The sequence below is a fragment of the Chiloscyllium plagiosum genome, unplaced genomic scaffold (genome assembly GCF_037043375.1).
Source record: "Chiloscyllium plagiosum isolate Xiang-an unplaced genomic scaffold, Cpla_swu_hap1 HiC_scaffold_18, whole genome shotgun sequence".
NCBI lineage: Eukaryota > Metazoa > Chordata > Chondrichthyes > Orectolobiformes > Hemiscylliidae > Chiloscyllium > Chiloscyllium plagiosum.
This window is the reverse complement of record NW_028270156.1, coordinates 45,453,794-45,481,560: the sequence shown is the minus strand read 5'-3', so window position 1 is coordinate 45,481,560 and position 27,767 is coordinate 45,453,794. Positions and strand designations below refer to the sequence as shown.

The 27,767-nt window shown below is 40.4% G+C and overlaps 1 protein-coding gene across 1 annotated transcript in view; it reads left to right on the top strand.

Moving 5' to 3' along the window:
• LOC122557826 (low-density lipoprotein receptor-related protein 5) overlaps positions 1–27,767 on the top strand; it is a 222,221-nt gene that overhangs the window by 24,142 nt on the left and 170,312 nt on the right. The window contains exon 2 of the mRNA XM_087996571.1: positions 13,317–13,710. Within this exon, the coding sequence (XP_087852697.1) occupies positions 13,317–13,710 (394 nt within the window). The remainder of the gene's footprint in view (positions 1–13,316; positions 13,711–27,767) is intronic.

Below are 27,767 nucleotides of genomic sequence, written 5' to 3'. Positions count from 1 at the left end.
CAAAAAAGTTCATGGTAAGTCTTTTTAAAAGTTTTGGATAACCAGCTATCCCTAGTAGCCACACACGCAGATGACAAGCAACATGAATTTGACTGGGACAACACTACCATTATAGGGCAAGCAAAACAAAGAACAGCCAGGGAATTCTAGAAGCTTGGCACTCATCCACAAACTCCATCAACAAACACATAGACCTGGACCCAGTATACCGGCCACTACAGCGGACAGCTGAAACTGACAACCGGAAGCGGCAAGGACAGGCCACTATAAATGCCGGAGGAAACACCACAGAAGCGCTTCACAGGAGGCTCCCAAGCACTGAGGATGTCACCTGGACAGGGGACGAAACGTTTGCAACAAAAACTTCCAGCTCGGCGAACAGAACCACAGCAACGAGCACCCGAGCTACAAATCTTCTCACAAACTTTGAGTTTTGGATAACATTGTAGTGAACTTGTTGCCCCCCTGAAACACCACTGGATCATGAACTTTTGCATAATGTCTCATAGCTTGGAACTCTGGATTGGCAACTAGGTGATGAAGTGCCTTTCATTTAGCCCCTTTTTGCCTTTTTTTGGCGTTTTAGTGAGACGATAGCTGATTAAATGGATTAACTCTGTATATCCACTTTTGTTCCATACCCCTTCAAACTGTTGGTGAACAGAAATCAATTGCTCTCATATTTAAAATAAACAACTGAGCCAATACCAACTGTTGCTTGTGAATAAGAGCTCTAAACTGCTATTACCCTTTTCACGTAGAAGTGTTCCCAAAATTCTCTCTTGAAAAGCATGATTCCAATTTCTTTTAGATCATGTCAATTCCATCTATCCTCTCCACCTAGAAATCTGAAATTTCCATCAACTTACCCTTTATCCTTTTCAATTCCCAGAAGTGCACATAAAGTTTGTGTCATCACTCCTCATGACCTAACTGTTGGAGCCCAGATATAATTTCTGGTAAACCTATGTTGGGCAGAATGTAATTCCAATATAACATTGCCCCGAACTGCTCACCATACTGCAGAATTATGGTTTTCTACAACCTGTAATGTGACTTATCTCAAATTCTAATCCTTCAGGTGTAAAGACTAGCACTCCTTTAGCCTTTTACATTTGAGTTTGTATCTGTCTGTAACACTTTAAAATCTATGTACATGGATGCTAAAGTCTCCTACGTTCGCTGGCTTGCTGTTCACCATTTCGAAAGTAGTCTGATCAATCTGTTTTGGGCCCAATATGGATAATCCCAAACTTGGAGGTTGAAAACCATTTATTACAGCTTATTCTATGAATTTAGAATCTCTCTAAATTATTGCTTCCATTTATACGATTACAATGCTTCCTTTCTTTTCCAACAGGGCTATATAGTTCTCCATCCTGCCATTTAAATTGCTAATAAATATATTAAATATTTGAGACTGCGACATACATTCCTGCAGGACACCAGTAGTCACATTTTGCCAATTCACATGTTAACCCATTACTCCTACTCTGTCTCTTATCACATGATCTATTTCCTGACTATGTCAACAATGTGATTTCAATTCCACAAGTTACAACTGCAATTAAGGCTCTTATGAAAGACTTGATCAAATGCCTTTTGAAAGTCCATATAAATCACATCCTTGGACAATCCCTTGTGCACTCTTTCAATCACATCTTCAAAAAAGGCAGAGAGCTTCCTTCCATGCCAGACCTCTTCCTGATCAAAAGAAAGTCATTATATCCTTAATTGTGGACTTTAATGGCTTATTCTGATATTGGTCTGTATAACTTTGATTTCCTTTCCCACTTCTTTCTTAAATAGTAGACTGTTTTATTCAATATCTAAAACATTTATAGTGGCCCTTGCAAATAAGTTTAATTCCAGTAACTTTTAAAAGGGCTGCAAACTGAGGAAATTGAAGAAAATTGTCACAGTGATTAGTTTGGTAGCCTAAAAAAACCAGGAAAATTTCCATTTTCAATGCAATTGTGATAACTTGCAAGATTGTAGTTAGGCCATCTGCAAAGTTCCCACTTACTCTATTTAAAACCCTTGGGTGGAAGCCATCTAGTCCTGGGGATTTGTTCCTCTTTAATGCCTTTTTATTCAACACTGTTAATTTTCTTACATTTAGGTAAATTACCATCTTTGATTCAAACTTTGTTTCCTTACGGTGTTCAGCATGCTGTACTCTTCCTCTACTGAAATCCTTTATTTTTTTATTCTCCCTTGTTGTAAATCTATGTGTTTTATTACCATTTGCTGCTCCTTGTATTTTTCCCATTCACCAGGATCTGTTCTTTTTATTTGTGTTTTCTTTTTAGTTCTGTTATTCCTTACCTTTTCAATTATTAATGGCTGTATATTTCGGCAGTAGGAGCTCTTGCTCTTACATGCTTAAATTCTTTCGATATTAAGCCCCCCCCCCCCCCCCCAGCTGCCTTTGGTTTTTACCCATTGGCACATTTGCCTAGTTTGCTGTGGACATTCTTAGTTAGACTTGCCTTGATTGAGAATCTTAGCTAGTGTGTGTTTCTCCCTTCCAAACATAATATTGAACTCTGTTCACTATTGGATAAATGTACACATTCCAATGAGTTATTCACTACACCTAACTTGTTATTAGACTTGATGTGTTGGACTGGGGTGGACAAAGTCAGAAGTTGTATGACACTAGGTTATAGTTCAACAAGTTATTTGAAATCACAGGCTTTCAGAGCACTGCTCCTTAACCTGATAACAGAACAGTGCTCTGAAAGCTTGTGATTTCAAGTAAGGCCGTTGGACTATAACCTGATGTTGTATGACTTCTGACATTATTAGACTTGCTTCTACAAATCTATTGTTAGTGAACATATTTAGTCATTCTACAGCTGCTGGCTTAATTTAAAAAAGATCCACTACTTTGACAGAGTTTTCTTTTTAGACTCCATGAATTGAATTCAGAAGTTGTTACTTGTATTGGACAGTTGTAATATTACACTGTCATTTTGTGGCCACAATCTGTTCCGAGGTGCAGGAGCGGACCTGTTTCAAAGCACTATCTCTTTCTTTTCGAAAATGTTAATACTGTTGACATTTTGCTTCAACGTTTCTGTGAATTTCCTAGGGGAACATGTCCTTGTAGTCCCTACTAGCCTGGTCTGAGTTTCCTGCTAAGTTGCAGTGCTTTTTTTTTTGTCAGCATGGTTTGTCCAAATGTTGCTAAGCCAGCACCAAAAGCAGAAAAATTCAAATGCGGATTATATCCACCACGGAACAAATCTCCTGATCGCATGGTCTGTTTTTATATAAAAAAACACATTGGAAACTGGCCCCGCACACAGAATTTGCCATGCCCTCAGATTAAGTTAATCACCATGGTGATTTTCACTAATTACCCCATCTGCTGCCCTAAACAAATATTTCTAACGCTTCACTTGGCACAGGGCACTAACATGCACCTTTTCAAGAGCCTTCAGGTATTAAAAACATTTAATTTTATCAAGCTGACCACAGTATAACAACACAACTTTTCATTTTTTTGTGGAGATTTTTGAAGTCAGTTTCTGTTACTTACGTCTGTGTTGCCCACAGTGGTAGCCTATATACTCTGATGAAAAGTGCTTAGTTTTTGCGATTAAACCCATTTTTAACTTTATTAATAAGTCTGTACTAGTTGGCACTCAGACATGCTTTAAGGCAAACTTCTAGAAAATTGTTTTCTAAAATGCTGCCAAATTAAAAGAGTTCCTGACTAGAATCCATGTTAAAGAAAGCTTCAGGGTAATCAATGACTCAATTTGTGGGATTTTCCAAGGCTGTCTCTCATTGGCAGATGCTTTGTTGAAATTGTCTTTTTAAAATAAAGCTCCCCTGCTGCAAGCAGGGGCTCTTGCACTGAGGAATAACTTTAAAGCAGTAACCATCTTGTTTCAAGTTGTAGATTACTTGTGGGTACTCGTCCTGTATTGGTATTCCCTTTCAATATAAGTTGTTTCCTTACCTGGATCCGCTCTCTGTTCCCTCCTCTCCACCCCCGCTCCCTATCATTCAATTTTAGAGCACTTACTTTGCTCAGTCTTTGTAATTAAAAAAAAGTCTATCTTTCTCCTAGTTTTCTTTCTTCTGTTCTAATGTGGAACAGATTAAATTAGATTAGATTAGATTACTTACAGTGTGGAAACAGACCCTTCGGCCCAACAAGTCCACACCGACCCGCCGAAGCGCACCCATCCATACCCGTTCCCCTACATTTACCCCTACATCGAACACTATGGGCAATTTAGCATGGCCAATTCACCTGACCTGCACATTTTTGGACTGTGGGAGGAAACCGGAGCACCCGGAGGAAACCCACGCAGACACGGGGAGAATGTGCAAACTCCACACAGACGAGGCGGGAACTGAACCCGGGTCTCTGGCGCTGTGAGGCAGCAGTGCTAACCACTGTGCCACCGTGCCGCCCACAATGGCAATGGTCTACTAAGATCTAACATAGTCAACAAAAACTGCTGTGTTTATTTGTATACTTATCTGTTCAGGGGTGAGTTTATAATTGGAAGCTCTTGATGCTTCATAATACTATTGCCAACAAGCTATGTGAAATAAGAATTTTGGAGAAAATACAAAGATCACCTGTTAGAACTTTGCAAAAATAATTATCCATTTTGTGAGTTCTTTTCCAAATCAGAGAGAATGCTGACTTAGAGCATTTTTGCAACGCCTTCGCAGTCGCTGAGTCAAAATCCTGGAGCTCTCGACCAAACAGCGCTGGGAATGTACTTAACACCTAAGTCTACAGTAGTTCAAGAAGGCAGCTCATCATCACCTTGTCAAAGGCAATTAGCGATGGGTGATAAATGTTGACCCAGTCGATGATGTTCATGGCTCATGAACAAATGTTTAAAAATTACCCAGGCTCTTGTATCAGGATTTTCTGGACAGTGGTTACTGCAAGTTGTCTGGAGAATTATGGAAAGTGTCCAATATCTTGCAGCTTATAATGTAGGTTATAGTGGAGTGAAGTGGCCTGGTATTGCTGAAACTGAAGCATAAGCCCATCTATGTAGAATAAAAGACTTACTTTTAAATTCACACACTGTTCGCTTCTCACTGATACTCCTTTTTAAATAGAACGGATGCTACAATTTGTTTTGTCCCCCTCATTTTCTGAAATTAATGATTCCATTCAGAGGTATAATTTCTAGCAGTTATAATTGTGTTCTGGTGCTTCATGTAATTAATCCATCATTCATATAGGTTTTGCTTGCAAATGTTGGTTATTTGATGCACAATCTTGTTATTGACCTGAATAGCATCAATTCATACCCAGCATGACCTATTAGTATATGATGTAGGGTTGGGATCCTGGACAGTTTTGCCCTTACTTAGCATTGGGACATATCTAGTTATAGTGACAATATTCTGTTTCAGTTTAGAGATCAAGTAATGATCCCTCTGGTTGTTTATTGTTCATGAGAACATAAGAAATATGATTTGGAGTAGGGCTTACACCCCTCCATATACCCACTAGTCAATCTATCAGCAACAATTGTGGGAGGGAAGCAACCTATGAGGGGAGGAGCAACCAAGGCCAGGATGAGAGGCTGCATACAGCTAAACTGGAGATCAGAAATTTTACCAGATCCAGGAGTTCTGTCTACTGCATCTGGGGTGGGGACATATGCAATTTAGGATGCTGAGCATGGTTGGCCAGGTATGGGGGTAAAGGGTATTGTGCAGAGAGAATGAGGCTACAAAATGGGTGAAGGGGAAGTTCAGGAGCTACTATGCTTGGGAAGAAAAGGTGGTGGATCCCGATTAGAATAAATGCTTAGTTCATTGTTAAATTTCAATCTGAGATGCAGTAGAAAGGATAATATATGCCTGTTAAAAATGTTCCTACTTTGTGCATAAGTAATGAAAATGCATTAGCTGTGACCTTTTCAGTCTATGGAAAATGTGTTTCAGGTGCAGGCTTTTCTTGTTTAGAAGTATGTGTCAGTTATTTTGGAAAAAAATTGCAAACTTATGCCTGTTGTCTTCTACCAATTGAAATACTGCAGTATCAGTTCATGTTTTCCTTGTGTGTTGTGGCTGTAAGTTTAAGTGAGAGCTGATTATTAATGAGGTATTGATGAAATCCTCTAATTCTGTTTCTATGTGAGTACAAATACCCAGTATTACAATATGAATCAAGGAGTTAGCAAGAGTAGAAAAAGTAGCCTCCAAAAATCAAGAAGTAGCCCTTTAGAAATACTCAAGAGGACTCCTCAGGAGAAAAAAGTTATACATTTTTATCCTTGGAAAAAGGCAGATTGTTACAGTTGCTGTTTTACTTTCTCAATACCAATGGCATTTTAACCTTTAGATTTGAGCGATCTATGTGGGGCAACTCCAAGTTCAAAAATACCAAATTCAGAAATAAATAAGAACAACTGCCAAAAAATGAAACCAGATGGACCCAACACATCACGTTTCTATGAATTACTCAAAATTCACAAACCAGGAGCCCCCCTCAGACCCATAGTCTCACTACCTGGAACACCAACTTACAGAATAGCCAAGGAGCTACATCAAAGATGAAAACACATGCCACTCCATCCACTCCACCCAATAATTCCTGAAGACCGTCAAAGACACTAACATAGAAGAGGATGAAATAATGGTCTCCTTTGATGTAATAGCCCTGTTTACATCAATCAACATTAACCTGGCCAAGGAAACACTGATTACACCTATTCGAAGACCCAAAGACGCATACAGCAAACACCACTAACTTCATCAGCAAGGACAGTATCGTCAAGCTAGTGGGTCTATGCCTTACCACACACTTCACCTTCAACAACAAAACCTACAGACAAACCAACAGAACACCCATGGGATCTCTGATATCCGGGTTCTTAGTGGAGGCAGTAATGCAGAGACTCAAACAAACAACTCAGCTAACCATCCAACCCAAACTTTGGGTCCACTACATGGATGACACCTTTGTCACCACTAAATGAAACAAAATTAAAGGAAACCTTCAAGACCATCAATAATACCCTTACTGGCATAAAATTCACTAAAGAGGAAGAAGTCAACAGCAAACTGCCATTCATAGATGTCACAGTAGAATGAACAGCCAATGGGGAACTTTAAACCAGCGTCAACAGGAAAACAACACATACGGACCAAATATTGAATTACAGGAGCAATCACCCCAACATCCACAAATGAAGCTGCATCAGAACATTATTTCAATGAGCCAACATACACTGCAGCACAGAAGAACTACACAGAGCAGAGGAAAATCACATATATCGTGTATTCAAAAAGAATGGGCACCCAATGAATGTAGTCTGCCGATTTCTCATCAACAAACCCAAACAAGCAGACAAAGCACGTCCAAAAGCCCTAGCAACTCTCCCCTACATCAAAGGTATCTCAGAAATGACTGGCAGACTACTCAGACCTCTTGGCATCATGGTAGCCCACAAACCCACCAACTTACTAAAACAGCAGCTAATGAACTTGAAAGACCCTCTACAGACAACAAGCAAAACTCATATCATTTACAAAATACCATGCAAGGACTATAACAAATACTACACTGGACAAACAGGTCGAAAACTAGCCACCAGGATACATGAACACCAACTAACCACAAAATGGCATGACCCTCTCTCACTAGTATCCTTACATACAGATTAGGAAGGACACCACTTAGACTGGGATAACACATCCATCCCAGGACAAGCCAAACAAAGACATGCACGAGAATTCCTGGAAGTATGGCTTCCAACCAGAACTCTATCAACAAACACATCAAGTTAGACCCCATCTACCACCCCCTGAGAAAAAGAACAGGAAGTGACTTCACCACAGGAAGTAACATCACCAATCCAATCCGAAGAAACCCAAACATATAAATAGAAAGCAGAAATTTTCAGCAGTGCTTTGCCTGAGGCCCACTGAAGATGTGACCTAGTAGGATGATGAAACATCTGGAAATGAACCTTCAAGCTCAGCGAGCAAATCTACATCCAGAACCTCAATCTGAGCTACCAATCTTCTCAAAACCCACTCAAAAATACCATAATCAGGGAGTAGCCAGAAGAGATCAAAAAGTGTTTATAAGTGCATTTTTTTTTTGTGAAATTCTTGGAGCGTGAAGGCATGCAAATACTCTGACCCCATCGAGAGTCTTTAGGATTCCTGAGCACTGACCTTGTCTTGTCTCCCTCTCTTGTATCAACTGCCAATCCCTTTCCCTTTCTCTTGCTTTATGCCAGGGATCAGTCCTTCTCTTGGATCCCTTGAATCCTTGGGCTCTTAATACAACTTTTCCAATTCTGACACCACTCTCTCACCAGTTAATAAATAAGGAACTATGTGCTTAATTCAAAGAAAGCCAAGCTTAAAGTCACACCAACATGCTGCCCCATTGCTGCCCCCCCCCCCCCCCCCCAAAAGCCTTCAAAGTTAACTTTTCTTGGAAATGCAGTTCTGTTCCCTTTTCTGCTGTAATAGAGAGTTGGAAATGCATTTCCCATAAGACCCTTCGTAAACCACTTCTAAAAGTAGGCAAGGAACATGTCTATCAATAAAACTAAATTGATTGGGCTGCACATTGTTAGATTTGTAGAATTACGTGAGAATATCAGAAATAGGGGACCATCCAGCCTGCTGTGCCATTCAGTGAGGTCATGGCCGATCTGATATAAAATCAATGCTAATTTTTATGTAGTGTCTGCTGAACGTGAGATCTTGTTGTATGTGTCAGCTGCTGCATTTTTTTATAGATATTTTTATTGAAAATTTAACGTTTTTACAAGTTTACAAAAGAAAACTAAAAAAAACCCAAATATAAACGTTGATATACAGTTAAATCTTAAATAAATGATAACCAAAATCTATCAAACAAGAAAACAGAAATACCAAGAGAAAAAAAGACAAAACTCAACTAACTACTCATCTAACTTACAACTAACCAGAGTGTATGATTAAAGTTCTTACATTATTCCAGAGAAAAAAAACCCAACGGATAACACATAAATTGAGCAGTGATATACATGCTCGGAATGTGTTAACATCAGATCACAACAAAACCCGTATTCATGCGGGATTACTGTCCCAGGGGACCCCAGACCAGCCAGGTTCACCCTCTCAATTAAATAAAGGCCCTTGTAGGATGACCGAGATATCTGTATTTGTGTAATTCAAGAAGGGCTGCCATATTTTTATGGAGTAATTTGGTTTTTCTCCTGGTGCACCGTATTTGTAAGGAAGTCGGGGGGAGCATATTCCATAATTATTCTGTACCAACTCGAAAGTCCATGAGGGCCCTCAGCCTTACCAAAATGTTTTTCCCTGTACAGAAAGAGAGAACGGAAAATAATTTCTTCCCTGTCGTAGTTTCAGGTGTTCTTTATCCAATAAATGTGTCTCCTATAGGAGAGCTATATCGATCCTCTCTTTCTTGAGATTTGATAATATTCTCCTCCTTTTGATTGGTGAATTACTCCCAGTGACATTCCAGGCGCACCATTTAATCGACCGATCATCCATAATCACCGGGCAAGTCCGAGACCCCCCCGAGAAGAAACCCTATCCAAAACATCCCGAGCAGAGAGCATATAAAATTCACAAAAATAAAAGCTCTTTAATACATTCAGATCAATATAATAGAAAACTATTTCTAAATAATAAAAAAAGTATAAAACTTATTTAAACGGGGATCTTCCCCCTTATTCCCAGGGGGCATCACTTCCTTTCCAAAAAAAACCCAACATAACCTCTCCCAACCAGTGCCCCACCCTTGACCCAGGCAACCCACGATAGGATAAAGAAAATTCAAGTATACTACTGAACTAGAACTAAGAGTGAGTACCCTATCCCCCATCCTCCCACCCACACCAATACCTGGATATATTTGGTAATGTTAATACCATCTATGAACATATATGACTATAAAATTATAGTCTCAGCAAATAATAATTAAATATAGTAATAAAGAATAACAGGAAAAAAAAACCCGCTCCCAAGGACAAAGATAAAATAGGATAAGGTAGCCACCTTTCCCCCCATCTTCATTAACTAGACCCCCTGGCTTATATATATATAAAAAAAAGGGAACGAAAATCGTCAAGTAAAGAATGAATAAATAAACCCTTCTTCCCACCCCCCGGAAATAATGTTAAACAGTAAGATAATGAAAGGAAATAAAAGGGGGGTAAACCGGGGTGGGGGTAGGGCAAAACAACATCAATTAACTCTTATAATTTATCTAAGAGAGTCCAAAAGTTCCTTGGCCTTCTCTGGTGATCCAAAGTTATACACGGACCCTTCATGGCTGAAGCGTAGTATAGCTGGGTAGCGCAAGGAGCATTGAATGTTTAAATCCCTTAAATGTTTCTTTGCTTCATCAAACGCCTTCCTCTTTCGGACCAGAGCTGGGGAAAAGTCCTGAAATAACATAATCTTGGATCCTTTATAAGTCCCAAGATTTCTGGAGGCTTCCAAGAGCATCTGCCTCACCTTATAGCTCTGCAGCCGGAACAGGACCGGGCGGGGGCGCTGGTTCGAGCCGGGCCCACGTATTGCAACCCGGTAAGCCCATTCCACCCATACCTGGCCTGATCCAGCCTCCAGATCTAAAAGCTGTGGAAGCCACTGTTCAAGGAATCTTGTAAGCTGGCCTCCTTCTTCCTGTTCGGGAAGGCCCAGCAAACGAATATTTTTTCGACGACCTCGATTCTCAAGGTCATCAATGCGATCCTCTAAGGTCCGGACTTACTGCTCGAGAGTCCGGACCCGATCCACGGCCAATTCTGCAATGGCCTCGGAGGTTGCAGCCTTTAGCTCCGCCCTCCGACTCAATACTCAATTTCTTCGATGTCTCGGCCGTGCTTTTGTAGCGCGGCCGAGAATGAATTCCATAGACTTCGGGACTCTTCAATGAAAGCATCGATCTTCGCATCAAGTTTGGAGATTATTTTCGCCACCGTAGGTAAGTCCCCCGGGGCAGCTGCGATGCCTCTGCTGCAGCTGAAGAGGGTGGGGGAGGGGTTCCTGCCTGCTGAGAGCTACGGGCTCCTTTCCCCCTGGTAATTTTTACAGGAGACTGAACTGTTTAAATTTAGTACTGAACCACTAATTACATTAAATAAAAACTATTTTAAATGATTTGGTGAGTGTGGTGGAGGAGGGTGGCCCATTTTGCCTAGGTCTTGGGAGGAGCACTATAGACTCAGACTTGCCGAGTCGCCGCCATCTTGGATCTCCCGCTGCTTTTTTTTTAACAGTTCAGAATATCTGTAATTTGTCTGTTAAGCACTTCAGAAAATGTAAAAGGGTCTATTTAAATTTCTTTGACATTTTTTTCCCAGCTCATCTTATTCTGAGTAATTTCTTTCAACCAGTTTTCCTTTTTTAGTGTTCAGTATATCACTATGTTTTTCTTTGTACAAATTTGAGTAGGAATTCCCCTGATGAATACCAAGCTGGAGAAGACTTGGTGCCCCAATTTACTAATCAATTACTTTTTTTCCCCCCCATTTCGCTTCCCTCCCCAATACATGGAAATCATGGAAGGAATAGTGGAACTAGAAGAAGGTTGCTGAAAGGCAAATGCTGCTTACAGTTTTATTTCTATAGAGACTGCTATATGCTAAATTGTGGATTGTAGCAAAGATTTGTGGTAAGCTGAGGACTGATTTATTACAGTTTTGCAGAAGTCTATAGAGACAACTTGAAAACTATATTGTGCTGCAGTATCCACTTCCTTCTGAAATAATCCAAGAAACCTTTCAGGGGAAGTGGTGGTGTAACGGTAATGTCACTGGGCTAGTCACCAGAGCCCCAGACAATTGCTCTGGGGATACAAATTCAAACAAGTGGCATTGTCCCTTCCTCAACCAGGAGACCCAGTTTCAAATCCCTCCTGTCCCAGAGGCATACAATAATATCTCCAAAAAAGGTTTATTAGAAAAGATATTCAAATTCCACCATAACAGCTAATAAAATTTGAATTAAGTTCATTAAGCTGGAATTAAAACTTAGTCATCAGTAAAGGTGATCGTGAAACAATTGTCAGTTGTTATGAAAACCTATCTGGTTCACCAGTGCCCTTCATGGACAGAAACCTGCTGTCCTTGCTGGTTTCACCATCACCTTTTAAGGGCAGTTAGGAGTGTACATCAAATGCAATCTTATTAGCAACACTCACATTCCAGGAACACTTTAGTTATGCAAAAATGTAATTGAATTTTCCTAATTTTATGAATTAGGAAATTGATGTTTGCTGATTTGAGTTGATATGTGGAGATTAATGGTGAGTACATCAGTAACTGCGCTTTTAGATATAATTGGTGTTGGTTCCATTGCCAAATTCTTGAGTGTATCCAGAGTGTCATCCTGGCATTACTTACATTTAATAACAAATATGGGAAGAAATGAAAACTTGAAGGTGCATTGTAGGTTTTTTATAACAACTGACAATTGTTTCACGGTCACCTTTACTGATGACCTTTTTCCACTAGATTGGTTTCGGGAATAAGGGGCTGAGTAAATTGGATCTTAACTCTGGCATTTAGACTAATGTGAGGTGATCTCGTTGAAACCTCGTTGAGATTCAGAAAGAGCTTGACAGATTAGTCAAGGAGAGTTTGTTTCCTGTGACTGGGTAATGTAGAACAGGAGGTATAGTCTTATTATCAATGCATATCCTTTACAACAGAGATCAGCAGAAATTTGTTTACTCAAAGGGTTGTGAACCATTGGAATCCACAACCCTAATGTTTGTGGATGCTCCATTTTTGAATACAACTAAGGCTGAAATCGACAGATGTTGGGTGTCTGTCAGAGGGAAACAGGGTGAAGTTGAGGCCAAGAATCAATCATGATCACATTGAATGACCAAGCAGGATCAGGGGGCTTTATGTTCTGCTTCTGCTTCCAATTCTTGTGTTGTTGATTTTGTTTTTCATGAAGAATTATTTTATTTCTTGATCACATTGTTTGAACTTTTTAACTAGTATTTATAGTTCCATGCATTAAAGATCAGTTTGTTTAGGATGTGTAAAAATAATTTCTTATGCTATAGGGTGTGAACATGTTTTGATGTTGCTGTAAAATTATGTTGGGGGAAAGGCTACTGAACCTGAGCAAGTTACAACAGCAGCATGGAAAGAAATGTCAGAGGCCGTGTAGCGGTACATTGCTTTTCCTTGCTCCTGGACTGAAAATTATCGTGATTTAATGTGAAAAGGATAGGGCAGGGGAAAAAACTATCAAGAGACAATGATAAAACTTATTTTTAAAAAGCCCGTGAATGACCTGTATTATTTTTTGTTTCTCCATAGCATCACCTCTACTGCTTTTCGCTAATAGACGAGATGTCAGATTGGTTGATGCAGAAGCAGTGCGACCTGAATCTACTGTCGTAGTCAGTGGCCTGGAGGATGCAGCTGCAGTTGACTTTTTATACTCCGAAGGCACAATTTATTGGACTGATGTAAGTGAAGAAGCCATTAAACAAACGTATGTGAATCAAACTGGGAATGTGCAGAAAGTGATCATCTCTGGCCTTGTTTCGCCTGATGGATTAGCTTGTGACTGGTTAGGTAAGAAGCTTTATTGGGCGGATTCAGAAACTAATCGAATAGAGGTTGCCAATCTCAATGGAATGTCTCGTAAGGTCCTTTTCTGGGAGGATCTTGATCAACCAAGAGCTATTGCACTTGATCCGCAACATGGGTAAGTGTTTCACTTTTCTGTTGTTCCTTCATTTTGATGGCAAAGAGTTCATGATTTCTGAATTTTGGCATTAAGTAGAAATTTGATACTTACTCCCTGTCACCACCCCCTCCCCGGCTTCTCAAAGGTATTATTTAACTTCCTGCAACTGAACAGATGTTCAGACTTAGCCAGAAATACTTTGTCATTTACTCTATGGAGAATACTAACTTATATTAAAAACTAAGTTGATGGTAATTGTTATTTCCCCCTCCCTTATGGAAGTCTTTTTTCCTGTCACTGACCTCTGTTTTGAATATGATTTATTGCAGTCATTTGACATTTAGATTTAGTTTATTTCTATGATAAGGTGCATTTTGGAAGAGGAAATTTATTTTACAAGTCAATTATTAATTTGTATAGGATGTCACAAGTTTGACTATATCCTTTTGGTGATTTGATTGTCTTCCATGATTAAGTATGTATGTGCTGGCATTACTGTAATCTGACTTGTTGCAGCCTCTTGTTGTAAACAGAAGATGTAAGATGCATTTAGCAATCAGCCTGTAAATATAGTAGGGTTTTGGAAGGCAGTTGGCAATGCAGAACTCTCTTAAAGTTAGAAAATTGAAATAACTCCACAGAGGCCATTATCCCATCATCAAGTCACCTTTTATTTACACGTGGAAAGTCCTAGACACTGATCCAACTCTGAGTATCAGGATATCTGACATTTTGTTTTTATCTGACAGCCAGGGCTCCTTGTTTGGACCAGATTAACAACCCCTTTTCGAAGTCAACCTGGCTGATGTCTTCACAATCATTACAGAAATATTTTAAAGAAGTGGTAATATGAGCAAAAATGTTTTTAAAGTCAACAGACTTTGCCTTAAGGTGTACATTGCCAGTGAATGAAGTAGTTGATAATGATGAAAGCCTGACTAAAGGAAGGTGTAGGGAACATCTAGAAAGAAAGAAACATGGACTATTCAGCATAAATTTCAAAAGAAAAATCATGTTTTCTCAACTTTGATACATTTTTTGAGGAATTAACAAGTGAGTAGACTATGGTAATGCAGCAGTTGTAATTTACCTGGATTCTCAAAAAATGCCATCAGTAAGTTTTCTCATAATAGACTAAAACGGACAGAGAATGTGGAGACCATCTTGCAGAATGCATTGCGAAATAGCTTTAATATAGAAAGCAAACAGTGATAGTAAAGGTTAGCACTGTTCACAGTGGTGATGGTTGAACAGTGTTCTAAAAGTATCAGTGCTGGGACCACTGCTGTTCTTAATTTTTGGTAATGATTTCCACATTTTTAAAATGGCATCAACCTGTTTGGGTGGTGATGTGCATGGTAGTCAGTACTGAGGAAGACTGCACTAAAAAGAAAGACATTAATACACTTGCCGAATGCACAAATGACTGCCCACTGATTTTCAGCACAAATAAATGTGTTTGGTTGGATGAATGGGTAGGTCAGTTATTACTTAGAAGGTGCCAGTCTGCATAGGGCACAGGAACAAGAGGAACTTGGATTGCAAGTACACCAATAAAGTTCCCCTACAGGTTTGCAAGGCCATAACATAGCAAACCAAGCACTAATGATTGTCTGGAGAGAATAAGAATTGAAAGACTTTGTTTATAACAGTGATTACAGAAATGTATCAGTCAACTGGCTTTGACTCAGTGACAGTAAATGAGTGGCATGATAGTTCCATAATAGGATTTTAAAAACATTTTGAAAAAGTCTTTCACACAATACTTCCTGTATTTTAAAAAAAATTTACACTTCAAGAAAATAAAAGTGTAAATCGCTTAGGTCTTTTGAAGTATCAATAGCAGACATTGCAAGAACCTGAACGTTCTTACCTTTATGTAAATAAACATTGTCAAATTAATAGCTGAAAATGTGTTGCTGGAACAGCGCAGCAGGTCAGGCAGCATCCAGGGAACAGGAGAATCGACGTTTCGGGCATAAGCCTGAAGAAGGGCTTATGCCCGAAACGTCGATTCTCCTGTTCCCTGGATGCTGCCTGACCTGCTGCGCTGTTCCAGCAACACATTTTCAGCTCTGATCTCCAGCATCTGCAGACCTCACTTTCTCCTCTTGTCAAATTAATAGCAATGATTAGAGATCCAGCACCGTCAATAACTTCGGGTCTTAGGATGTCTGGTCTGTCAGCCATGCTTGTAGCAAAAGGAGATTCTGTTTTAAGAAAATAAAACGTATTCAAACATTTTAATATAACACACTAAAATAAACTTTTATCAGTATTGTATCTGTTACAGTGTACAGTGAGTGAATGGCCAAAATAAGGCCAGCACAGCTATGTGGGATTATAAGAATGGGTGGGCGACGTAACCTGGAAAGGGGGTATGAGCTGTCATGGGGTTTCAGAGTATGCCAGCTCCTGGCATTTTCAAAAAAACATGTTTCTGGAATGTGGGCATTGTTGTCTAGACCAGCTTTCATAAGTGGCCTGTAGAACGTGGTCATGGCCTGCTTTCTTGAACCTCTGCAATTGTTTTTGATGCAGTGCTATTAGAGACGGAGTTTCAGGAATTTGAGTAAGTGGGAATGAAAAGCTGATATAGGTCCAAGTCACAATGGTGTGTTGCTTGGAGGTTAACTTGCAGGTGGTAGTGTTTCCATGCATTTGCTGCCATTATCCTTAAGATGTCTAATACAGCCCAGAGCACAATGACAGAAATTGCTGGAGTACTTTGCATAAATTGGCAGAATTAAATTTCTTAATCTATGTTTACTCAATGAAGGTCATTGAAGTTCTGTTACAGATGCCAGCAGAGACAATTTGGAGTGTTCAAATTCAAACTGGAAGGTCCAGCACATCCTTTCACACCTTAGTGGTTATCAGATCAGCTGTGAAGTTACTGCCAGTCCAGCGTATGATGGCAGAAAGGTGTTTTGGTAAATAGAATACCACAGGGTTCAATCCTTGTAAATCTCTTCTGCACCATTTCCAATTTCTCATAGCCAAGCACAGTATTATCAGCATTTGTAAAACAGTGAATATTTGGTTATTGTGCTTGAAATTCCAACTGGTTTGTTAAAATTCTTAATGTTCCAAAATTTGGATAATTCAAATAAATAAATAATGGAAATAATAGTTACAAGTTTGTATTTAACCAGAACTGTTCATGATGCACAAGTGTGCACAGAGTGATGTTTAAAAATCCTGTTATAAAATAAGCACTCCTTTCAAATAATGTTATGGTGTAATGATCTATGCCTCTAAACCCATATATAGTCATAGAGACTTACAGCACGGAAACAGACCCTTCAGTCCAATTCGTCCATGCCGACCAGATATCCTAACCTAAAATAGTCCTACTTGCCAGCACCCGGCCCATATCCCTCCAAACCCTTCCTTATTCATATACCCATCCAGATGCCTTTTACATGTTGCACTTGTACAAGCCTCCACTACTTTCTCTGGCAGCTCATTCCATACACGTGCCACTCTCTGTGTGGAAAAGTTGCCTCTTTGGTCTCTTTTATATCTTTCCCCTCTCACCCTAAACTTATGCCCTCTAGTTCTGGACTCCCCCACCAAGGAGAAAAAAAACTCTGTCCATTTATCCTATCCATGCCCCTCATGATTTTATAAACCTCTATAAGGTCATCCCTCAGCCTCTGAAGCTCCAGGGAAAACAGGCTTAGCCTATTGTACCTCTCCCTATAGCTCAAATCCTCCAACCCTGGCAACATCCTTGTAAATCTTTTCTGAACCCTTTCAAGTTTCACAACATCCTTCCAATAGGACCTGAAGAAAATGTATAGATTTAACATCTGTTCCGTAATGCTGGTGAAATTGTACTCTTCAAACAACAATTATGGCAGTTTGTTCATTTTTCCGATCGCCTTGTAGGTAATAGAAAACACAACACATCATTTGTACAAGTAATACATTTGAATAGAGTTTTGAAATGTAGGTATTTTAATCAAATCCTTTCAAGTACAGAGTAGTGTTCAGATCTATACTAGATGTATGTGGTGTAAATCTGTGAATGTGAGCACTAAGTTAAATTGGCAATCCATGATCAAGTTCTGAAAGAGTAAACATTGACAGAACAAAACGGGTAATAACCTGGTCCATATTATCTGCGTCTCCAAATAAGAGTGACTGTTGTTGGAGGTGGCGTTTTTGAGTTTGGGGCAACTGCTACCTTAAGTACTCTACTGCATTCCAGATTTAAGGTGGCTTTGTAGCAACATTGAAGGATAAAGTTCGTGTTTAGACTGAATTACAAAAGAATTCCATATTCATCAGTCCAAAGTAAAATGGGTCATCTACATTACAGTTGTCCAGTTCGTCCAGGTTGTTAAAATAGGAGGAGCACAATGACTACCTACATTTCTAATTTAGCAATACTTGATATTCTTTCCAAACCTAAAATGACCTTAACTTCAGTAAGAGAATGTCAGTATGCAGATGGTGCTTATGTCTGTGCTCACTCAGAAACTGAGGACCAAGTTATTGTCAACTCCTTCTCCACAGTATATGAAGTCTCTGTATCAACCATTTCCTATGGCAAAACCCCTCCCCCATCAACTAAGATCAACAGCAAGATGTCTTAAAAAAATACCCAATTTCCAAATCTTGGGGGCATCCTCTCAACAGAGGTAAACATAGACAAACAAAATTCTTCATTGCCTCCAATGTTGCAAGTTCAGCCTTCAGTAGACTAAGAAAATACATATTTGTGAATCAGAATGTTAAACCCAAGTAGTATATTGGGCAGCAGTGATCCCTGAACTCGATAATGCTTCAGAAACTTAGATAACCTACAGCAGGCACCTCAAATCATTGGAGAAATGCCATTGGCAATATCTTCACAAGATCTTCAAAATCCAAAGGCAAGATAGGCAGTCCAAGAGGCAAACTCCCCAGGACTGAAGCACTAATCACTCATAACCAGTTCTGCTGGATGGGACAAGACGTTTGTATGCCTGACACCAGACTCCTTCAGCAACTGCACAGATCTTGACTGTAGCAGGGAACACAGAGGGTGGTAGCAGAAATGCTTTAAGGATAAACTTGAAACATCCAAAACAATGTCAAATGCCCCCACTGTCACATGGAAATCCCTGGTTTGTGGCCAACCAAAATGGAGCGGGATCATTTGGGAATGCACCAATCATGCGAAGAGACTACTTCAGGAACATGTAGAGGTGCAATTGAGAAGTTGGACAGTCACAAACCTCCAAATCTCCATCTTCCCATCAAATACCACCAGTATCAAATGAGGCAGTCTCTGCAATCACACATTGAACTTCTCAACCACCCTTAAAGCTCATTGAACTGAGGAAGAGGCAAACTATCTTCAATTCCAGTATCGAACATCAAAGATAGGAAAAGAACGGTAGACCAAATATACATTTGATATAATAATATTTGATGTTTTCTCAGGATGTCAAAATTAAATAAATATTCCATGCCGAAGCACTGAATGGCCTCACCTTGATGACAAAATTCAAATCTGCCATTTTAGGAAAAAATACAATATTGTATTCTATGTAGTGAAGATCCAGTGGTCATTGTTCACCATTAATAGTATATATCGAGAGAAGGAAGTTCTCATTAGCTTGGCCACTGTTTGTCCCTCAACCCTCATCACTAAACTAAATGACCTGATAATTGTCTCATTGCTGTTTAAGAACTTTGTCGTGCAAAGTTTTGTACATTGTAATACTGGTTGCACTTGCATCATGCAAAACACTATATACATGTGAATTTGTTTTTTCTCTTTGAGAGCTTCTCTAATGAGTTTTGTGACAAAAGTTGAAGGATAGTTGTAATTATGAATTGGCTTAGGCACTGGATGTGCAGTTTAAAATGGAAAGTCCCTAATGAAAACCAAGTACGCAAATCCTTAGGCGGTGTGTCTCTGAGGCTGTATAGAAATAGGAAGCAGATCTAATGAAACTGTTGAACTTTTGCCATAATCACTGTTTTAGAAAATTTATTAAAATCTCTTTTTTTTTAGAAAAACCTCATTCTTCCTCATGACAGTCTCCTGAATGGAACCTGCAAAAAGAGGATTATTACTATTTTTAAGTTCAATGTGCAACGCAATTTGGTCTGGCAAAGGACACATTCATTTCTTGCTCATTTTTAGACTTTCCTTTATATAAACTCGGAAACTTAATCAGTTATTATATGTTTGGAGGAAAAAACTGTTCTGAAAAGGGTAAATCTAGAGTAACAGTGGCATCATGGAATGTTACATGACATTTTGACAACAGTACATACTGGTGTTTTTCTACACAGCCAGAAAATTTAACCTTCTTTTCCTACTCACTCCTATTCTGTTTAAAATTTCCCTCTCCCACTCATTTGTGGATTTTCCTTTAGCAATACTCTGTGGTGGAGAATTCTGACATAATTTGTGTACGTGATAGTGAAGGCAGTTTTTATTTAACTATATGGTTTTTCAACATTGCATGGCCTTTTCCATGAAGACTTTGGGCAATCTTCCCATGCTCTGAATGACATGGGTGGCGGTGAGATGTGTGACAGAATTAGGCAAGATGATCAAGAAGTAGCATCTTGTACAGCTTTTTCAAGCATCGTGGTAAGATTTTCATTAGCAGCAGCAGGTTCCCAATTGATGCTCATTCTTGGTTGTTAAAGGCTTTGTTAACAATTCCGTTTGCCTCAGGTTTTACCAAACTCTCCAGAAAAACTAATATTGAGAAAACGTGACATGGAAAGCAGAGCAAATTATTGGCATGATAAACCCGCCAGCATCCCTGATCCAACTCTATCTTGCCTATAGCCAAACTAAAGAGTAGGGCATGATCCATGAGTACTAGCCACACATACCCTTTCACCATGGACATTGGCACTCCACTTTGAGGGAGCCATTGCCAACATCCTCCAGAGTACTGCCACTGTACCCTGCAAGGGCAGACTTGTATGACTGAGTATGCTGGCAACAAGCAGTATACAGGTGCCACATAGGGAAAGTAACCCATTCCACAGTGTGGACCAGGCTGCTTACCAGAGGAGCCCCCTTGCTTTCTCAGTGCACACTCACCTGGTGCCAATCTACAATGCCACAGCATGCCTACCTTACCTTGCCCTGCTATACCTTGCATTGGCAATCAATGCAGTCATAATCAGACAGATAGCTTTACCATACAGCAGTCAAGAATATGTGCAAATTGTTGTATGTCAGTATACCATGTCTGTCTAGCGCCTGTACCACACAGCCTTGGCATTTGTGCCAAACACAAAGCATCAGCATCAAGCAGTCTCAAAGTCCAAGTGGGGTGGACCGCTATGAAACCTGTGGGGGCACCTGTCAGTCAGGGAGTCCAGTGTAGTTTGTCAAAGACAGCTCTTATACAAGCTTCGGCAACAGTCAGGATTCCGGTCAGGTTGGCCTTGCATAAGGGATTCATGCCTCCATGCTACAGGGAATGGTTCGTGATCATTCCTTGATCTCCACAGGGGCCTGTCCATGGGATAGATATGACACTGTCTGGGAGGTGTTTGGGCTACCAGGAGCTGAGGGCAGTGCTGGCAGGTCAGGCACGTCAGGGTGAGCCACAGTTGTCCTGTCACCTCCATTCACCGGAATTAAGGAGGAAGGGGTCCGGAGGAACAGACTTAGAGAATGGGAATTGAAGAAAATTGGCAGTTGTAGGTGCATATACATAGATTGGGTGATGACCTAGAGAAGTGTGATGTCTGTGGGGGTTGACAGACTGGGCATCTAGAAATGAGAGGGTTCTGTTGGCAGTCTGAGGCTAAGAGCCACTGGCAGAGGTCTACTTGCTCTTGTTCCAATCATAAAGCACGTGGATAGCACAATGTTGAGGAGAGCACCTGTGCAGGGATTCGCAAGAACAGATTTGTGACTGAGTGAATCTGCAACTGTGTGCTGGGTATTAATGTGGGAACAACATTGGCTGCCAGAATAGGATGTCCTTACAACCCACGCATGGAGAATACCTACTTCCCAGTCATTCTGCACCATTTCAATGTCACTGTCACAGCTGGGGATCTCCATCCAATTTACACTCCTGCACACATTGTTTGTTTGTTTGGCTGTTTTGAAGCAGTAGTGGGGCTTAAGATGTCAGGCTGAGCTGATTCCTCGCATACATTGCAGTCCCTGATTCCATAGGATATTTGGCATTCATCATACACCCTCAACCACTGGGTCTCATTAAATGCTGAAGGAATGATGATAGCGCACACTGGATATCTAGACCTTAAACAAAGCGACAAATACATGAAGGGTGAAAAGCAAGGGTTTTTGAAATAAAAATAGTTTTCCACAGAAGTTTATTTAAAAATGATATACATATTTGTTGGCGGCATGGTGGCACAGTGGTTAGCACTGCTGCCTCACAGCGCCGGAGACCCGGGTTCAATTCCTGCCTCAGGCAACTGACTGTGTGGAATTTGCACATTCTCCCCGTGTCTGCGTGGGTTTCCTCCGGGTGCTCCGGTTTCCTCCCACAGTCCAAAGATGTGCAGGTCAGGTGAATTGGCCATGCTAAATTGCCCGTAGTGTTAGGTAAAGGGGTAAATGTAGGGGAATGGGTGGGTTGCGCTTCGGCGGGTCGGTGTGGACTTGTTGGGCCGAAGGGCCTGTTTCCACACTGTAATGTAATCTAATCTAATAACATTGCATGGAAAACAAATTATTTACATGATATTTTTAAGTATTGCCTCCACATGGCTCTAATACAATTTTCTGTTCCTCTCCCTCTTCCTGCTGTGAGACACTAGTGGTGGAGGCCTTGAACATCTCTGTCAACCAAGTGAAGGCCTATGTGTAGCTATTCCTCCAGTTTAGTGTCTCCTGGCACCACCCTGGCTCTTTGTGATGTGGGGGGTTACCTGGACTAGGTTAGATGTATCCTATCCATTCTTGCTTTGCCTTTATCTTGAGGTACAGTAAATAGGGTGATAGAGCAATGGTGTTGGCGGCTCTCATACAGCCCCTTCAGGCTCCCTGGGCCTGTCATGGAGTCATGCAGCACAGAAACAGACTCTTCAGTCCAACTTGTCCATACTGACCAGACATCCTGATCTGACCTCGTCCTACTGGCCAGCTTTTGGCTGTCAACCCTTTCTATTCATATACTCATCCAGATGTCTTTGAAGTGTTGTAATTGTACCCACCACTTCCTCTGGCAGCTCGTTCTATACAGACATCACACACTCTCTCTCTATTTGAAAAAGTTACCCCTCAGGTCCTTTTTAAATCTTTTCCCTCTCACCTTAAACCTATGCTGTCTAATTTTGGACTCTCCCACTGTAGTAAAAAGACCTTAGCTATTCACCGTAACCATGCCCCTCCTGATTTTAAAATCCTGTATAAGTTCACCCCTCAGCCTCCAAAACTCCAAGGGGGGAAAAACCCCCAGTCTATTCAGCCTATCCCTTTTAACTCAAACTCTCCAATCCTGGCAACATCCTTGTCAATCTTTTCTGCACCCCTCTCAAGTTTAACAGCATCCTTCCTATAGAAGGTCGGCCAGAATTATCTGCATAATTCTAGAAGTGGCCTGACCAATGTGCAACATGACATCCCAACTTCTATACCTAGTTGTTCTGATCAATGAATACAAGGGTGCCAAACACCACCTTCAGCATCTCCCTGTGACCATTTTAAAAGAACAAAATACTTGCATCCCTAGGTCTCTGTTTGGCAACACTCCTCAGAGCTCTACCATTACCTGTATAAAGCCTGTTCTGGTTTGCCTTACCAAAATGCAAGACCTCACATTTATCTAATTAAACTCCATCTGCCACTTCTTGGTCCGTTGGCCTTATCTGATCAAGGTTTCGTCGTACTCTGAGAAAGCCATCTTTATTGTCCACTACACCAATTTTGGTGTCATCTCCAAACTTACTAACCATACTTCCTATGTTCCGATCCAAATAATTTATAAAAATGATGAAAAGCAGTGGACCTAGCACCGATTCTTGTGGCATGCCATTGGTCACTGGCCTCCAGAAACAGGCCAGAATGAACCTCTAAAGAGTAACCCACCCAGACCCATTCCCTTACCCTATTACTCCACATTTACCCCTGACTAATGCACCTAACCTACTCATCCCTGAACACTACGGGCAATTTAGCATGGCCAATCCACCTAACCTGCACATCTTTGGATTGTGGGAGGAAACTGGAGCACCCGGAGGAAACTCACGCTGACAGTGGGAGAAGGTGCAAACACCACACAGACAGTCACCTGAGGCTGGAATCGCACCTGGGTCCCTGGTACTGTGAGGCAGCAGCGCTAACCACTGAGCCACCAAGCCATTCGTGTTGACTCCATGGCAACTGCAAACCTGTGTGTGGAGGCACACTGACATTCTCTGAACTGGCTGCAGTGTTGCAGAGTCTGGGTGATGGCAGGCTGTGCATTGCTCTAGCTTCTCCACTATGAAGACCAGTGCCTCCTGTTCACCTGCCTGTCACTGCTGCTCCTTCTCCCTGTGTATAAGAATGAAATCCCTCATCACTGAAACCACAGGGTCATCATCTGTCAGGGTTCAGCAGGTGCTTGGACTCCAGCAGTCCTCTCACTGCCAGTGGTTAGGGGTTTGTCACTCACCCATCTGTGCAATTCACTCGAGTGTGATCCCACATTGTGTATCATCTGTGCTGCCAGGAGACAGAATTGCTGAAGGACCATCCGATGTCTTGGCATTCTCATCTGAGGAGATCATGGATGTGTCATTTGGTGTGAGGTTGGGCCATTCCTTGTGGCTGGGGAGGGATCTGGCAAGACACAAGAGGCAGAAGGCGTTGCAGCCAACAGTTAGTGGTGGTAATTCAATGTCCGTCCTGTTAATGTGAGCATTAGAGAAGAATGACAAGTTGCACTGACTAAGGTGTTAGGACACCGATGTCTCCACATCCCTGCAGTAGTGATTCCAGGCTTCTGTAAGAGTAAGTATCTTTTCCTCAGGAGCTGAGGATACCAACATCCAGCGCCGCATCACCTTTTCTGGTGTCAAATCCCTCTGTTATCAGCTGCTTTAGAGCATTTTAAGGTATTAAAGTAGCCAGAAACTTCCAAAATATGATGAAATTTGGATACAATATTTAATGATTCAGCATAAGAGTAGATTGTAGCTGGATTTATGATATGATTGACCAAATATGTTATAAGAATCAAGACACAAATAACAAGTCTTTGAAAATATAATTTGAATTCTTTCTTCCCCTTTCTTGTATATTCATGTGAGAGTCTCGGTAAGCCATAATGAATCAATGTTGGATTATTTTTCATGACTTATTCTGCAAAATGAGCACCCAGGATGGGGGAAAGACTTTGTATCCTTTAAAACTATTGTCCATGTTTAGACTAACAGGAACAAGAACATTTCCAGTTGTCACGAGAAGCAGTCCATTTCCAAGTACAATGCAATAAAGAAAAACACCTGTAGTGATATTCTGGACTGTGATTGGTTGTGTTCGATGAATTTAGGGCTCTAAAAGTTTCAATAACATAATAATTTGCTACCTATCTGTGCTGCATGTGGAGATTGAAGTTAATTCACATTAATGTGATATATAGAACTGGTTTAAACTTCAAAATGAAATGCGTGTTTGTACAAGAAATCGAGTTCAAAAGGATTCAGTGAAAGCTAATACTGCTGGATTTGCTTTTGTAGAGACATTGAATTTGGTTTCAGCCGGAAATCTGTCATTTAAAATCCTTTCTTATATTTAGCTTATGAGAGAAAACAGATTTAAGGTGCACAAAACTAAGTGAAATTACAGCACGTAAGTTAGTGTGACGAAGAGTAGCAGGAACATCCCTGCACTCTTTCTTCCCTCCAGTTATGTTTTCTGTTTAATAATAGTTATGGATCAAAAAATATGTGAATGATCAGGAGCAATCTGAAACTACTGTTCATTACTGTCACCATGTTTAAATCTTTCAACGAGTTACTGAGATAAGTACATGCCTCTGAGTAAAGCACACAGGAATGAATGAATAGATTAAGAAATGGCCTTGTAATTTGGGAGGATTTTGAGTAATGTTAATAGTCAAATATGATTTCACTCCCATGTAAAGTGTTAATCAATTATAACAGTGCTGCATTGCTCAATTATTTGACTGCGACAATACAAAAATTTGAATTGGCAGGAGTGCTGCCATTTGACCCCTGAACCTCTATTTAATAAGATCACAGCTGATCAGACTGTTTTCTTAATTCTCGATTTCTGTAAACTCCGATAACCTTTCATCCAGTTGTTTACAAAGAATCTACCTACTTCTACATTAAATAATTAAAAACCATTTCCACCAACTTATTCAGAAGTGAGTTCCAAAAGTTTATTGCCCTCAGAGAAAAACTGTTTTCCTCATCTGTATTAAATTGGTAAACCCATTATTTTAAAATGCTGATCCCTGGTTTCACATTTTTCACAAAAGAAGGTATCCTTTCCACATCTGTCCAGTCAAGACTCTTTGATCTTGTTTCAATCAAGTCGCCTCTGACTCTTTGAAACTTCAATGGATATAAGCCTAGCCTGTGCAATCTTTCCTCATACGATAGCCTTTCATTCCAGCTATTAGTCTCGTAAACCTCTGAACTGCTTCTGATACTTTTACATTCTTCTTTAAATAAAGTGACGAACACTGTACACCGTCAAATGCGGTCTCACCAGTGTCCTGTAAAACTGAAGCATAACCTCCCTATTTTTGTATTCAATTCCTCTTGCAATAAACAGTAATGTTCTTTTAGATTTCTTAATTACATGCTCTCCCTCAATACTAATCTTTTGAGATTCGTGCACTTAGACACCTAGATATCTCTACCTCTCCAAGCTCTACCACTTCTCATCATTTAGATAATGTGCTGCTTCTTTTACTCTTCCTGCCAAAATGGCCAGTCTCATTTTCACACATTATATTACATTCTCCCAGATCTTTGGCCACTCACTTAACCTACCCGCATTCTTTGTGGCCTCCTCCTATCCTCTTTATAGCATATTTTTCTAACTTTGTCTGGCATTATCAAATTTAGGTCTTTTAATCCAAATCATTTATGTGAACATTATATATCATTATGCCTTTGATATATCAATCTGGTGAAGCTACAGAACAGGACTACTTGCATACCAATCATCATAAGCAGCAAGAGGTAGATAGAGCAAATCCATAACCAATGGATCACATATGAGCTCTACAGTCTTTCATATTCAGTTGTGAATGGTGGTGGACATTTAAATAACTCACTGGAGGAGGAGGCTGCACAAATATCCTGATCCTCGATCATCAGCACAAAAGTAAAGCGAAAGCATTCTCAACAATCTTTAGCCAGAAGTGGCAAGTAGATGATCCATCATGACCTTCTCCCAGCATTTATTCTAGCCATGATTCCGCCTATTTGATTCTCTTCACATGACATTAAGGAACAGGTGGAGGCACTGGGTACTGCAAAGGCTATGGGCTCCAACAAAATTCCAGCAATAATACTGAAAACATGCTCCAGAACTTCCCGTGCCCCTCGCCAAGCTGTTCTAGTACAACTGTAGCATTGCATACAACTGACAATGTGGAAAATTGTCCAGGTGTGTCTGGTGTACACATAAAGGCAGAAAGATCCAACCCAGCCAACTTCTGTCCTATTAGTCAACTCTCAATCATCAGTAAAGTAACAGAGGGTGTCAGCAATACTCAGCAATAACCTGCTCACTGGTTCTGGCAGAATTCAAAATGAGAATCAATCAGCTCCTGATCTCATTACAACCTTGATTCAAACATGGACGATTGAGGTGAATTCTAGAGATGAGAGTGATAGCCCTTGACATCAAGGCTGCATTTGATTAAGTGTAGCATTAAGCAAAATTAGAAACAATGGGAACCAGGAGAAAAACTTCCACTATTTGGAGTGGCATCTGGCATAAAGGAAGATGGTTGTGATCATGGGAGGTCAGTTGACTCAACTTCAGGATATCAGTGCAGGAGTTCCTCAGGGTAGTGTCCTTGGCTCAACCATCTTCAGCTGCTTCGTCATTAACCTGTACTCCATCATAATGTTAGAAGTGGGGATGTTTGCTG